Source organism: Diospyros lotus, chromosome 13, assembly GCF_014633365.1.
Source record: "Diospyros lotus cultivar Yz01 chromosome 13, ASM1463336v1, whole genome shotgun sequence".
Lineage (NCBI taxonomy): Eukaryota > Viridiplantae > Streptophyta > Magnoliopsida > Ericales > Ebenaceae > Diospyros > Diospyros lotus.
In genome coordinates, this window is record NC_068350.1 from 30082777 (window position 1) to 30099235 (window position 16459).

At 37.2% G+C, this 16459-nt stretch overlaps 1 protein-coding gene and 1 long non-coding RNA gene across 2 annotated transcripts; both read left to right on the forward strand.

Annotated features, from left to right (window-relative positions):
* Positions 1-1836: 1836 nt before the first annotated feature.
* On the forward strand, positions 1837-3064 carry LOC127789088 (uncharacterized). Its single transcript, XR_008020492.1, has 3 exons — positions 1837-2552; positions 2639-2710; positions 2798-3064. It is a non-coding gene; the product is annotated as an uncharacterized LOC127789088 (long non-coding RNA).
* Positions 3065-14868: 11804 nt separating this feature from the next.
* LOC127789084 (probable WRKY transcription factor 70) lies at positions 14869-16459 on the forward strand. Its single transcript, XM_052317858.1, has 3 exons — positions 14869-15293; positions 15429-15533; positions 15631-16459. The coding sequence occupies exons 1-3, from the start codon at positions 14941-14943 to the stop codon at positions 16166-16168; spliced, it is 996 nt and encodes a 331-aa protein (XP_052173818.1). The 5' UTR covers positions 14869-14940; the 3' UTR covers positions 16169-16459.

The window sequence follows — 16459 nt, forward strand, 5'->3', positions numbered from 1 at the left end:
TGTGAGGGGGCAAGAAGTTGATAACAGGGATGTCGTACCATACAATGCATATCTTTCTAAACTTTTCAATTGTCATATAAATGTGGAAGTTTGTGCTGGAATGAGATGTGTCAAGTATATACATAAGTACATTTATAAGGGTTATGATCGTACAACGATGGTGTTGGGAATGATAAATGAGATTCAACAATATCTCGATGCAAGGTATATTGGCCCTCCAGAAGCTGCTTGGCGAATATTTGGTCATCCTTTGCATGCAGAGATGCCAACAGTTGTACGATTGGCACTGCATTTACCTGGAATGCATCGCGTTGTTTTTAACCCAGAAGAATCATTAGAAACGATTCAATCTAGAGTTGGTCAACAAATGTCAACTCTTACTGGCTTCTTTGCATATTGTGCTGGCAGTGAAGATGAATGTCCATTCACTTATCAAGAATTTCCACAACATTATGTTTGGCTCAAGTCTGAAAAGAGATGGAAATCAAGAGAAAGGGGATATGCAATTGGTAGAATGTATTTTGCTAGCCCTAATTGTGGTGAAAGATTTTATCTACGTTTGTTACTAACCGTTGTTAAAGGACCAAAGTCGTTTCAGTCTTTACGCACGGTCGATAATGTTGTGCATGATACATTTAAATTAGCATGTGTTGCAAGGGGGCTTTTAGAAGATGATGAAGAATGGATACAATGCTTGAAAGAGGCTGTAGTTATGAAAACTGGATATCAATTGAGGAGATTGTTTAGTATTATTCTTACCCAGTGCTCTCCACTAAATCCATGTGCATTATGGAATCAATTCTCAACGCATATATGTGATGATCTTGCACATAAGATTCGTACATTGTTTGCCATTTCTAACCCAACTGAGGCTCAAATTAAAGATTATGGTCTCCATCTTTTGAATCAAATGCTTCATGAATCAGGCAAAAGTTTAATTGACTTCCCACCCATGCCACAACCTACCGCAAATTGGAGTGCAGTAGTTGGTAATCGATTGATATTCGAACATCGACAATTGCAGAGTGAGGCACAACAGACAGATCCACAAATTTCCATTGATTGTCTCAACAATGGACAGCGGAATGCTTATAACACAATCACTTCTTCAGTTTTTCAAAATAAAGGAGTTGTTTTCTTTCTGAATGGGGGTGCTGGAACAGGGAAAACATTTTTGTACAATACGATAGCATTAAAATGTCGCAACCTTGGGCATATCGTTATTACTGTGGCTTCATCTGGAATTGCATCATTGTTACTGGTCGGAGGTCGCACTGCACATTCAACATTTTCCATCCCATTAGATGTGTTGGAAAATTCAAATTGTGGGCTTAGTAAACAATCATTACAAGCTGAGTTATTTAGAGAAACAAAACTCATAATTTGGGATGAAGTTCCGATGCAACATAGATATTGTGTTGAGGCGGTTGATCGTACATTGAGGGATATTTGTGATAGTGACAAGCCATTTGGGGGTATTACTGTTGTTTTTGGTGGAGACTTTCGACAAATCTTACCAGTTATATCCAAAGGAGTTCGTGAGCAAATTGTGAATGCATCATTAAGACACTCTGTTCTATGGAAGCATATACATATCTTAACTTTGGATTTGAATATGCGCTTGAATCATGAAGACCGTGAAAATGCTAATTTTGCAAATTTCTTGATGGAGGTAACACTACTATAACATTTGTGCCATATTATATAGAAGATTATTTTAAATTAATAAATTGTGTTTTCATTCTTATTTTTTTATTGATTTCACTTTTTTTAGATTGGGACCAATCCTCAAGAAATCGTTAACCTTCCATCAACAATACACAAATGTCAAGATTTGAATGAATTACTCTCTACAGTTTACCCACGATTGAACATAATAGAGACGTCAACCCCAACATTTTTAACTGAACGCACAATTCTGTCTGCGCGTAACGATGATGTCAGTGACATCAATACTACTGCATTGAATATCTTTCCAGGGAGATTACATACTTATCTTGCAGCAGATAAAATGTCTGGAGATAATGAAGTCGATCCTACTATTACAAATAGATATCCTAATGAATATTTAAATTCATTGGATCCTCCTGGGTTGCCAACTTTTAAGTTAGAGTTGAAGGTGGGTTGTCCTATAATATTGTTGAGAAACATTGCACCGAAAGATGGACTATGTAATGGTACAAGATTGATGGTTACTAGGTGCGACACTCGCATAATTGAAGCTCAAATTTTAACTGGAGAAAAGTTTGGCAATTTGGCATTCATACCAAGGATATCTTTGGCACCATCTTCTTCAGAAATGCCTTTCCAAATGACAAGACGTCAATTTCCAGTCCGATTGGCATATGCCTTGACCATTAATAAATCTCAAGGACAATCTGTGAAATTTGTTGGGGTTGATTTGCGCATACCAGTGTTTAGCCATGGGCAATTATATGTGGCATTGTCCAGATGTACATCATTTGATCGTATAAGTATTCTGCTCCCTAAAGATTGTTTGGATTCTACTACAAATATTGTTTATCCTGAAGTGTTGTTGTAGTGTTCAGAAGGTAACCATGTAGATTTATTTCTATTGATTATATAACTTTTTTTAAAATTTAAATTTGATAATAATTTGAAATATGGACTTCTGTAGGATTGGATGGAAAAATATATGGAGCTTAAAAGGAGAAATACAACTGTCTTGCTTCGATGGGGATGTAATAAGGTAATTTCAATCTCAAAGTATATTTTGATATGTATATTTCCAACAAATGTACTAATCTATATTTTTTTTTATTTCACAAATTACCAGATTATTGTGCATGTTCCTCATTGGGGATACATACAAGTTGATACGAAGATTTTTTGGAAAGTAATGAGGAGGAAGTTCGGGCAAACACATGTTTAAAGACATGTTATTGACACATTTTTTGTAAAGTATACATATTTTGTAAATGTTTAACCTACTTTTTGTAAAATTTTAACTCACTCTTTTGGTGAATGACAATATAATGTTTATTTTTTTATGTAATTATAATTTGATTGGCAGCAGTAGCACTAATTGGTGTGTATTTTAATTTTAATTTCTATTTGCAGCAGTAGCAGTAATATTTGATATTTTATTTTTTTTTAATATTTGATTGGCAGCAATAGCACTAACTGGTATGTATTATTTGATATTTAACTTTTAATTTAATTTGTTCAAATTGTAAAGTATTTTTTTTAATTTAACTTTTTTATTTTTTATTATACAACATTAATAATATTATTTACAAAATATTATTTACACCGTGCCTTTAGGCACGGGCATTCCCTAGTATATATATATATAAAGAGAGATAAGTTAACAGTATGTGCATATATATGCAAAGTTAACAATGTATGCGAAGACATATATATATATATATATGCAAAGTTAACGGTATGTATATTTATCATTATATATATATTTATGTTTGAACATTTTTTTATTTTTTTCTATATTAAAAATTATATTTACAAAAAACCCTATATTTTTTAAATTTACAATTTACCCTGTATTTTCGTTTCATACTTTTTTAGAAAAATGTCATTTCGGCGTTTCTATTTCCTATCAGAAACGTCTCCCGTTTTCGTTTTCATACAACCTAGCTTGTGAATCTCATAATCTTCTTTATGGTTTTCAAAATTTAGTGATTAACTCTGTATTTGAGTAAAGCATAGTATCACTCAAATATATCAAAATACTAATCGTGTATATCAAGGGATTATTCAAGTGTATTGAAATATTAATTGAGTTTATTAGAGAAATAATCTAGTACAAATTTCATGTTACTCAGTAATATCTGATTTAGGCAATTAAGTTTATGTATTCAACATTTTAATCGAGTAGAAAATCAATTATAATCGAGTAAATCTTTGTACTCTATCCCGTAATCGAGTAAAATATTTATTTACTCGAGTAATAATCTCATTTAAAGTAAGCAAATGAGTTGAATTAATTTTACTTAAGTATGTTTATGTTTCAATCGTCTAAAACTAATTTGTAATCAATTAAGTCAATTCTACATAGTATATAATTGATTACAAATTAAAATGTATTCAAGTAAGTATAAGCGTGTACTCGACTAAATAGACTTTTGTAATTGAGTGGGTATTGCAAGTTTTTTGTAGAGTAAAAGTAACCGAGTACTAATTTTTGTAATCGAGTAAATATCTTTGTATACTAGAGTAAATTCAAGATTGTAATCGAGTATAAACTCTTTAGTGTTTTGTCAAGCCTCTGGAATTTTAGTGTAATCAATTATTCAAATTTGTAATTGAGTATTTGTTAAAACTTAATCGATTAAAATCTCAGTTGTAATCGAGTAATTAATTCAAATATTTGTCTTAGAAATGTAATCAATTACAAATATTCTGTAATCGAGTAAGAGTTTAAGTTTAATTGATTACAATTATAATCCTCTCAAGTAATTAAATGTAAAAATTAATTGAGTATAATTTTTTTGTAATCGAGTATTATTCTTTTGTAATAGAGTAAGATAAAGGCCCACTCAAGTTAATATTAGCTAAAAGAGAATAGATTTCTAGTTCTACAATCTTAATCTTGTAAAAATGTTTTTTTTCTCGAGTATAGTCAAAAAATAGTCGATTACAAATATTTTTTTTTACTCGACAAATGTTAAAAATAACACTCAAGTACAAATAAAATTTACTTGAGTAATGTTGTCTTAAATGTTAAAAATAAAGTCGTTGAATTAGTCGTTAAAATAGCCATTAAAAGTGCATTTAATACATAATTTTTACTATTAAAACATATTTTTCTCTAATTTTTTCTTTCACGCGTTTAGCATTGTAATACCTCATGGTTCTATAAGGTTGCCATGTAATTTTAATAAGTTTAAAATATCGAAAAAATGATTTTATAGCAATTTCAAGTACCGAATCAACTGCAGGGAATGCCTTAGAGTGAAATTGTCTAAGGAAAATGATATGGTCTCGATATGCGTTTCAAGTTAGGATTTATGGTATCAAAAGAAATCAAATCGGGAACAGTTTTCGGTACAGTTAAAATACAGTTGTCATTTAGGCTGTAAAATCGAATCGTTGTAAGAGACTCCCGAAAAATCAACGGAACCCTAGGGGGGCCTCTGGTTTTGCATAAGGATCAACCCTTCAATGGTTTTGGGATGAAACGTCAGCTCGGTGAGGACACTGGGTGAAATCGTCATTGTTGAGTAACTTTAAAGTTATTAATTTTGCGTTTTTGGTATTATAATGCAATTTAATTCAGTGTTTGAGGATATTATTGCAACTAGGGAATTATTCCAATAAATTTAGGGTTAAAAATGGAATTTAAAAATATAATTTTTATAATATAATATATGTAATTATATATATATAGTGAATTTATGTGGCGTCCGTGGAGGCCATGCCCTGCACATCGTCTCTGCAATCCCAGCTTTGCAAAATTGAGATTTGCACGCAATGAGGGAAATTGAGATTTGCACGCAATGAGGGATGGCTTGAGGAGTGGCCAGGCAGTCAGGGGAGGCCGAGCATTTCCTATAAATAGGGGATCATTTGAAGAACAAATGCAAGAAAGAAATGGAAAGGAAGAAGGCAGCCACGAATGGAAGCCCATTGCCGAGAGTTACAGCAAGATGGAAGGCGAAGGCAGCGACCAAGTAGCTAGATGATCGAGGGAGAAGCATGGAGGCGATGCTAGAGGCCCAAGGCAGCTGTAACGATAGCTGAAAGCAATCGAGGTAGGCTGCAATAGCTTGCGGCAACCATGGCTGCAAGCTCCCAGCAAAATCGAACAAGGTAACGGCGACCACCAAGCGAAGCAGTGACATCCAGCAAGGTGAGGCAGCTCGGGAGGCTCATTGGAGGCTGGAGCATCGGCCGGAGTGACCAAAAGGCGGCCAAAGCCGGCCGCATAGCAGCGGCAGCCATGGCCGCAAGCTGCTGCAACAAGGCAGCAGCAACCGTAGCCAACGGCGGCTATGTGCGGCTGCCAACAGTGGCGCGACGGGACCGACAATGGCGAGGTTGGTTGAGGCAGCAGCTCACAGCGGCAAGGCCAGCTGGCTCGTGGGCGGCGGCAGCTGGTACACGCATGGCAGGGGCTGTTCGCACAGGAGGGGAGAGAAGACAAGGAAGAAGGAAGAAGAAGAAGAAAGAAAAGAAAAAAAAAAAAAAAAGAAAGAAAGAAAAGAAAGAAAGAAGGAAAGAAGGAAGAATGGCATGGCTGGTTCGAAGCAGGGAAGAAAAAGGTGAACAGGGAAGGTGGAGGAAAAAGAAAAGAGAAAAGGAAAAGAAAAAGAAAAAGAAAAGAAACGGGAAAAAATAGAGAAAAAAAGCCAAAAAAATCCTAGAAAATTCTAGAAAAATGGGATTTGGATATTTACTAATATTATGGAGATTTTGGGGAGAGAAAATAGTTCGGGCACTCATTTTGAGGATGTGGCACGCATACCGAGAAAGTCAGAGATGCTAAGTTAAGGTGAGTAAAATTTCTTTGAAAATTCTAAAAATTCAAGAATATTATTTTATGAATTTTCGTAGTGAAATATTTGAGAAAATATTTTAGAAATATTTAATCTGGATTTATTGAGGAAAAACAAGAAGAAATAGAGAAAAAATGATAGAAAATGCCAGAAATTATGGAAAAATAGGTTTTAATGTGTATTTAAATAATTATGGTGATTAGGATGCTTTGAGGAATAAGTTGGAGTGACTTGTCAAATTTTGAGGTTGGCACGCAAAACGAGGCGATGCACGAGGCAAGGCATGGATATCGAGGTAGCCCCATAAGCATAAGAATATAAGTGATACTTCCCAATTAAAGTTAGTTTTATGGAAAATGTTTGGTTGTAAGTGATTTATGTTAAGAAACCCGATCCTCGGGATTGCTTTCATCATATTGACATACTTTGATATGTACCCAACACGTAGACTACATCCATGACATGATTATGAAATGCATAAATACACGTTGATATCATTGATCACACGTATTTGAGGCCGTAGGGAGTATGAACTGGCACCGCTGCTTTACCAAGGGTGCACCCATACACCTCGGCTTCGAAAGAGGTGGCCGCTAAAATGGTAGGTAGCATGAGGGGTGCAGTTGACACCTACGAGGTAAGACATTGCATACACACATGACATAGCATTATGTACCCTTACTTAGATGATTCATCATCTAATTTGGGATTTGCCCCTGGAATATTCAAACGTTCCAGGTGGAGATTGTAGCGGATACGAGGATAAATGAGACATGAAATGGCACTTATCATAGTGTATGAAGAATGAAATGTATATTACGTAGCCCCTGTATTTAAGTTCTATTACTTTAGATTCTGAACGTTTTGAGGAATGTTGAAGATGTAAGAATTTATTTATGATTAATGTTAAGATATCAGGTTTCGATCTTTGCTTCCGGGAAAGCGGGGCGTTACAGTTGGTATTAGAGCTTAAGTTTATTGGAAGCCTTAAGTGACTCTGATGTAGTTGATATCAAAGTTAAACCCAATTTGGAGATTAGGAGATAGCAATTTGGAGATTTAAGTGGACCCGATATTGATAGAACCAGTTAGTAGGAACCCCCAAGTGGAGGTTTAGGGGAAAGAGAGTAATAGTTGTAAGGCGAAATCCCTATTTAGGAGAGTCGGGAATTGTCGGTTGAAGGTTTAGAGGTTATTGGATTTAAGTGTTGTGTAGTAGAAGTGCATGTATAGGCAAGTTCTGGCTAAGGAAAGACTTGGTATTTAAGTGTGTCCATTTGTGACCCATCTCTCTTTCTTGGGAACTTACCTGGTGTACTATTCACGTACAGACACTATTCCAGTATACAATTACTATTCTTGGTGAATAGTAAAAGCCTGATAGGGACTAGTACAAGCAAAATGATCTAGCTATTAAAGTTTAATTCGAGTGTAAGGTTGACTTGGTGACCGTGATTCAGAGACTGCTAATTTGAGGTCATTAGTTGAAATCCTTATAATGAAAGATAAGGAAATCGTGGTTATCGAGGATGATCGAATCATAGATGATTAGTCTGATGTGACATGGCCTAGCTAAAGAGTTAGGATCAAATGATAAATATTTTTCGAGGATCATTTAGTGTCTCGGTAATGAGATGAAAAAACCAGGGATCAAACGGATTGGGTCAAGCAAGAGGCCAAAGATAGCTAAGTGATGGCGTATGAGTCGCGTCAATTAATAAGGTGATAGTGGTGCAACCGATGTGACTCGCAGAGAGGGGATAAGGAACCCTAACAGTGTAATGGCACTACTGATTCGGTGTTCGATCTGGATCTAGGGACCCATGTGCAGATGGTTAATGGATGGCTTGCGATAAGATACAGGAAGCTCGTCGATCAAAAGCATCATAGCAGACTGCCTGGGAGACGATCAGATGATGAAGATCTGGGACAGCCCAATAGGGTATGTACCTTGTATAGGTCTAAGTCCCAATGGTCTAAGAGCAAGGTGTACCACTAATTGTGATTGATCGAGGTCGGAGAATCAACCCGAATTGAAATGGATTGAGTATGGACTAAGTGTCTTATTTAAAGAATTGTATCAGGGTTCGTGGTCATCTTGGGAGTAGGTGACACGACGAACAATGCGAGGATCGAGGAATAGAACACCGCGATATTTAGTAGGGCAAGGGGATCATGAAATGGTAGCCTCGGTTCAAAGTAGAGTTCGGGTACCGAAAGATAAAAGAGTTACCTGATAGGTTATATCGACCCTAAAAGAACGATGTTAACAAAGGTTGTGACTACGGTTCCGTGTGCCAAGTAGGCTTGAGGATTCGAAAGTCTGTAAGAGAAGACTTGTGAATAATTTATGCCTTGTGTATCGGTATGGAGACTTGAATCATTATTTGAGGTTTAAGGTATCCTTAGGTAAAGAGTCCCGGGAAGTTTTTGAGGTTCAGTTATTTATAAAAAATGATTGGAGCCAATTAACGCGATCTGATTTGGGATCTTCAAAGATGAATCGATTTGGGATTTTCAAGGAATTTTCCCTAAGGGATGGGAATCTAAGAATTTGTGATAAGACTTTAAAGTTTTCGAAGAAAAGATTTGGAAGGTCCTTGGGTAATCTCGTTAAGGAAATAGAGATTGATTTTCTTAAGCTGTGAAAGTCATGATTCAATAAGAATCGGAGTATCATGGGAGACGTAAGTACCTACCCACTCTAGGATGGTTGCAGATTGATGTCTTTGAGAATCTTTGGCGTGTTTGAGAGAGACAAGTAATGACAGATGTGCCAGGATGTTAGTAATAGACCAAAATCTATTGGAGATCTAAGATTTTCGATTTTGAAGAATAAAAGTCCTGTTGGCTAGACGATTAGTCTAAGATAACCCTGGTGGGCAAACCGAGGATGTGTAGCTGGACGATGATTAAAATGATATCAGTAAGTAAAAAAAAAAAAGCCTGTGGATATGTGGTCCAAGCGCATGCGGTCAGTAAAAAGTAGTAGGCAAGAGAAATGTTAGGACGTATTCCCCAAAAAAAAAAATAATAATAAAAAAATTATTGGGACTGTTTCTTAAATGATAAGTCTAAATTTGCCAATGATGCCTTGAGATTACTAGATGCTGAGCTATGTGTGGACTAAGAGGCTAGAATAATACGAATAAAGTTGGTAGCACTATTGTCAAGACGATTAGACATTAGAGTCAAGGAGCAGTCTAGAGATTGCGAGTTGGGAAGTGAACTTGTGCTACGATTAACTGGAAGTCAAAAGAACCGATGATCAAATGCAAGGAAAGAAATTAGGTGATTTCCGTATGATAAAATATGATTGGCATGAGATGGTTGACATTAAACGTTATCACTCGAGGATTAATTCAAGCAAATTTGAGGATCAAATGATTAATCTGATGATATAAAATGTTATTTGAGGATCACTTCGAAAAGTGCGAGGAGTTATTTAAGTTATAGGCATATGGACGAATGGGTATTAGTTTGGCAACTAAGTATCAAATGAGCAAGCAATGCAAGGATATTAGTATTGCTAAACTTAGAAGACAACGTTAGATTTTGGTTGATATTAAAGGTTAAATTACGGAAAGAAGTTTTGGAGACAAATAGGATCTATTAATAAAGATTTCTTAAGGAAATAGTTACATAAAAGATGATTGTGGTCAATTGGCAGAAACTTGAGATTATATAGAGTGATGAATACCTACAAGAATGAGGAAACAACACAAACCTCGAATAGATTAGCACAAGTAAAGATTAAGCAATGACAAAGTTGAGATGACCTAAGGTAAGGCATAGTTAATTTCGAGGATATGTGATAACGTGTGTTTGTGATGTTTCGATGACATAAAAATATTTCTTTGAGAATCAATTTGATAAAAGTCAGGATATATCAAGATCTGGACTTTGTGTTAAGGTTGAAAGATTATCAAAGCATGATTGATTAGTTCAAGATAATGACGTCGTAGGAAGTTAGAATTAGAGAAATGTCGTGATTAAGGATATCGATTGGATGACTTAGCAAAAAGCAAATTAAAAATTGATGATGTGGATATGAGAGTTGCAAGCTCATTACGATGATATGTGTACCGACTTGGATAGGAGTTCAGGTTAAGACTCATGGCCTAAGGATCGAGTTATGTAGTTAGTGACTTTGAAAGATAAATCCGAGAGGAATGTGTGGTTGACAAATGGATTGTCTAGGGATTGATGAGTGTGCTCAGCCCAAGAGTTCTAATTTTGAGATTTAGGACATGTGACAAATTTCGAGGACAAAATTTTTGTAAGGAGGGGAGAATGTAATACCCCATGTTTGTATAAGGTTGCCATGTAATTTTAATAAGTTTAGAATATCGAAAAATTGATTTTATAGAAATTTCAGGTACCGAATCAACTGCAGGGAATGCCTCGGAGTGAAATTGTTTAAGGAAAATGATATGGTCTCGATATGCGTTCTGAGTTAGGATTTATGGTATCAAAAGAAATCGGATCGGGAACAGTTTTTGGTACAGCTAAAATACAGCTGCCATTTATGCTGTAAAACTGAATCGTTGTAAGAGACTCCCGAAAAATCAACGGAACCCTAAGAGGGCTCCGGTTTTGCGTAAGGATCAACCCTTCAATGGTTTCGGGATGAAACGTCAGCTCAGTGAGGACCCTGGGGCAAAATCATCATTATTGAGTAACTTTAAAGTTATTAATTTTGTATTTTCGGTATTATAATGCAATTTAATTCAGTGTTTGAGGATATTATTGCAATTAGGGAATTATTCCAATAAATTTAGGGTTAAAAATGGAATTTAAAAATATAATTTTTATAATGTAATATATGTAATTATATATATATAGTGAATTTATGTGGCGTCTGTGGAGGCCATGCCCTACACATCGTCTCTGCAATCTCAGCTCTGCAAAATTGAGATTTGCACGCAATGAGGGAAATTGAGATTTGCACGCAATGAGGGATGGCTCGAGAAGTGGCCAGGCAGTCAGGGGAGGCCGAGCATTTCCTATAAATAGGGGATCATTTGAAGAACAAATGCAAGAAAGAAATGGAAATGAAGAAGGCAACCACGAATGGAAGCCCATTGCTGAGAGTTGCAGCAAGATGGAAGGCGAAGGCAGCGACCAAGCAGCTAGATGATCAAGGGAGAATCATGGAGGCGATGTTGGAGGCCCAAGGCAGTTGTAACGATAGCCGAAAGCAACCGAGGTGGGCTGCAATAGCTTGCGGCAACCATGGTCACAAGCTCCCAGCAAAACCGAACGGGGTAGCGGCGACCACCAAGCGAAGCAGTGACATCCAGCAAGGTGAGGCAGCTCAGGAGGCTCGTTGGAGGCTGGAGCATCGGCCGGAGTGACCAAAAGGCGACCAAAGCCGGCCGCATAGCAGCGGCTGCCATGGCCGTAAGCTACTGCAACAAGGCAGCAGCAACCGCGGCCAACGACGGCTGCGTGCGGCTGCCAGCAGTGGCGCGGCGGGACCGGCGATGGCGAGGTTGGTCGAGGCAGCAGCGGCAAGGCCAGCTGGCTCGTGGGCGGCGATAGCTAGTACATGCATGGCAGGGGCTGTTCGCGCAGAAGGGGAGAGAAGAAGAAGAAGAAGAAGAAAAAAAAAAGAAAAGAAAAAAAAAAAAGAAAGAAAAGAAAGAAAGAAGGAAGAATGGTATAGCTAGTTCGAAGCAGGGAAGAAGAGGTGAACAAGGAAGGTGGAGGAAAAAGAAAAGAGAAAAGAAAAAGAAAAAGAAAAGAGAAAAGAAAAGAAAAGAAAAGGGAAAAATAGAGAAAAAAATGTCAACAAATCCTAGAAAATTCTAGAAAAATGGGATTTGGATATTTACTAATATTCTGGAGATTTTGGGGAGAGAAAATAGTTCGGGCACGCATTTCGAGGATGTGGCACGCATATCGAGAAAGTCAGAGATGCTAAGTTAAGGTGAGTAAAATTTTTTAGAAAATTTTAAAAATTCAAGAATGTTATTTTATGAATTTTCGTAGTGAAATATTTGAGAAAATATTTTAGTAATATTTAATCTGGATTTATTGAGGAAAAATAGGAAGAAATAGAGAAAAAATGATAGAAAATGCCAAAAATTATAGAAAAATAGGTCTTAATGTTTATTTAAATAATTATGGTGATTAGGATGCTTTGAGGAATAAGTTGAAGTGACTTGTCAAATTTTAAGGTTGGCACGCAAAACGAGGCGATGCACGAGGCAAGGCACGAATATCGAGGTAGCCCCATAAGCATAAGAATGTAAGTGGTACTTCCCAATTAAAGTTAGTTTTACGAAAAATGTTTGGTTGTAAGTGATTTATGTTAAGAAATCCGATCCTCGGGATTGCTTTCATCATATTGACATACTGTGATATGTACCCAACACGTAGACTACATCCATGACATGATCATGAAATGCATAAATACACGTTGATATCATTGATCACACGCATTTGAGGCCGTAGGGAGTACGAACTGGCACTGCTGCTTTACCAAGGGTGCACCCATACACCCCGGTTTCGAAAGAGGTGGTCGCTAAAATGGTAGGTAGCATGAGGGGTGCAGTTAACACCTACGAGGTAAGACATTGCATACACACATGACATAACATTATGTACTCTTACTTAGATGATTCATCATCTAATTTGGGATTTGCCCCTAGAATATTCAAACGTTCTAGGTGGAGATTGTAGTGGATACGAGGATAAATGAGGCATGAAATGGCACTTATCACAGTGTATGAAGAATGAAATGTATATTACGTAGCCCCTGTATTTAAGTTCTGTTACTTTAGATTCTGAACGTTTTGAGGAATGTTGAAGATGTAAGAATTTATTTATGATTAATGTTAAGATATCAGGTTTCGATCTTTACTTCTGCATTTGATATGTATAGTGATTCTCTTTCGAGATTAATGTATGAGAATTCTGGGACGGATTCGAGGAATGATGTAGTTTAGTTTTAGTATTTGAAAAAAAAAATTATTATTCCAAAATTTTCCCAAGTTATAAAACACGCCTGGGAAAGCGGGCATTACAAGCATGATATTTGATTATTTTAATTAATTTTTTTCATAAAAAATAAATTTTTTTCTTCATATGTCCACCAGCAAGTATAAAAGGAAAAATAGGCTTAGTTCTAATTCTTCCTACTCTAATCTTAAGTCAAAGAAACCCATTGAAGTTTTCATTTTCAATTGACTGTAAAAATATAGTGAGAGAGTGATCTTAGTTTCATATTCTTAAATCTAGTATTAGAATATTATGTTCCAGTCCATGGGTGTAATTACCAAAATTTTTAAAGTGGGAAGGGGCTATATATAAATGGGTCATCTTGAGAGGGCTAAAGTGAAATAATCTTCATGGGATGAAGTCTCAGACCGCCCAAAATTGGCATCTAGAAGGGATATTGACGATGTGTTGGATTGTGGGGTTTCCAGATTTTGTATCATACTTCTGACTTCTTGTAATAATGAGAGAAAAAAGGATAGTAACGTTATCTCCCTGATGTCACCTGTCCGCAAAATTCCATCATTTCATTACGCAGGTCAAATCTTACTCCAATAAACCAGTCTATAGACCTATTCATTGATTGATATAAATGTGATAAAATAACAAAAACATCTCTCACACTCATCTTGTCTGTAATTGTTCCCCTTTCTCTTTTATGAGTGTCGCCTCTCTCATCTCTCCCCTTTTCTCATCTTTCGCCTTCGCCTCGCCACCGTCACCTCATAGTCTCCTTGTCTCTTGTCTGTCGATCGTTGTTGCATCTGTCGCAAGAGATGTAGAATCAGTCGACAGGCAAGAAGTAAGGAGGCACGAGGCAATGACGATAAAGAGACACGGCCATGAGAAAGGGAAGAGATGAGAGAGACGACAGTCATGAAAAAGAAGAGAAAGCAATTGTAGAAGGTATTTTCATCATTTTAGAACCTCTCAGGCAAAGTAGCATTTTCGCACATTAATTACCCAATAGTCTGTCCGTCCCACAAACAATTTTTATTTTTCTAATTTTATATATTAAATATATACTCTCCTCAAGATTATTATTAATATTAATATTATAATATTACTATCATTAATTTTAATCATAATAATAATAATAATAACAACACCAACTTGCTTTGGTCAAAGCACGTTAACGTGGGTGGGTTTTATTTTACATTTTTCATCTTCTTCCTGGCAAATGGGCAAAGCTATCTATTACTACGGAGTGCGATTTTGTTCACCCCCCTTAACGGGGGTGAACGTCACCCTCACAGTTTATGTGAGGGTGAAAAAAATAACGGAACGGCATAAATATGTTGATGCCGTTCCGTTATTTTTTTCACCCTCACAGTTTCTGTGAGGGTGAGGTTCACCCCCGTTAAAGGGGTGAACAAAATTGCACTCTATTACTACGTATATACAAATAAAAAGCCTAGCTCGTAGAGATCTAGAGACAAGGGTAGATCGACTCCATCTGGATATGGACTCCTCTTGGCCGGAAAAGTTCTCATCCTCCGCCTCCGCCGCCGGAAAAGCCATTCAAGAGCTGATTCAGGGCCACCAACTCGCAATCCAGCTCATTTCGATCCTTGGTTGTTTGGACGATGGATCTTTGGCCGCCGCCGAGGATCTTGCCGCGAGGATTTCACGATCTTTTGCGGAGACCATTTCGATTGTGTTGGAGGAGCATAAGCCAACCGATGAGAATTCTCAAATTCCGGCTAACAGCGCGCTTGGAGGTTCGCCGTGGTTGGATGGTTGGAAGTCTAAGGATTCCGGCGAGAGCTGCCTGAGCTCCGCCATGGAAAACCGGGGGGGCTGCAAGAAGAGAAGGTGAGATTTTTAGCCATTGCTTTCTAGGCAATCGTGAACTAACAGGGAGGGAACCTTCTTGCTGAAAGGGAACTTTATCTTAATTTGCTTTTGGAAGATATTCTAATCTTGTTTCTTATGTTTTTATAAATGCAGAAGGATTAGGGAAATATGGACAAAGCTCACCCCTACTCCAGTCGCCGACGACTATGTATGGAGGAAGTATGGACAAAAAGTTACCCAAAATACCAAACACCCCAGGTTGGATTTAAACTTAGAATAAATAGAAATACCCAATAATATTATTCCGGGAATTCTTTTGGGCTATCTAATTTCTGAATTTGATGATATCCTCCAGGAACTACTATAGGTGCACCCACAAGATCGGAAAGGGTTGCGAAGCTAGGAAGCAGGTGCAGCAAACCAAAGATAACCCTCCTATGTTCATAACCACCTACCATGGTCGTCACACTTGCCGGAATAATCCCATCCAAAAATCTACCCATCTGGAAGACAACACTTCAGTTCTGATTAGCTTCGGTTCAACCTGCAACCCAAACACGGACCCGCTGGAGCCGTATTTTCAGGCCATCTCCTTCACAAATCAACAAGAAAAGAAGCCGAGTTGGGATCACCGGCAGAACGAAACATCATCGCCCTCACAGCTCAATAATGGCAGTGGAATTGTCACGACGGCTTTGGAATCATTTGGGTCCCCGGCGGCGATGCACTGGTCAGCCGACAATGGTGATCGGACCTCCTCTGAGGTGTACTCATCACGTGCGGGAAGTAATTATAATCAGGGCTTGTGTATGGATATAACAGTGGAGGATGTTGAGTTTGATGATTTGTTTGGATTGGGTTTGAGTGATTTACTTGGATTGGGGTTTGAGTGATTTACTATGTTCTGTATTCCAAATAGATGACCATGGCACTTTTTGTTTATGTTCTGTATTCTCTTGAGTTGGTAATAGCTATAAGGGTTGGAAGTGTTGATTTAATAAGCTGAGAAAAGCAAAGGATTGGAATTATATATATATATATATATATATATCATAAATATGCAGAAGGACTGGGGAAGCATGGACAAAGCTTACCCGAACTTAAGAGTCGCCGACGGCTATACATGAGGAAGTACGGACATAAAGTTATCCTCAATACCAAACACCCCAAGTTGGACTTCAATA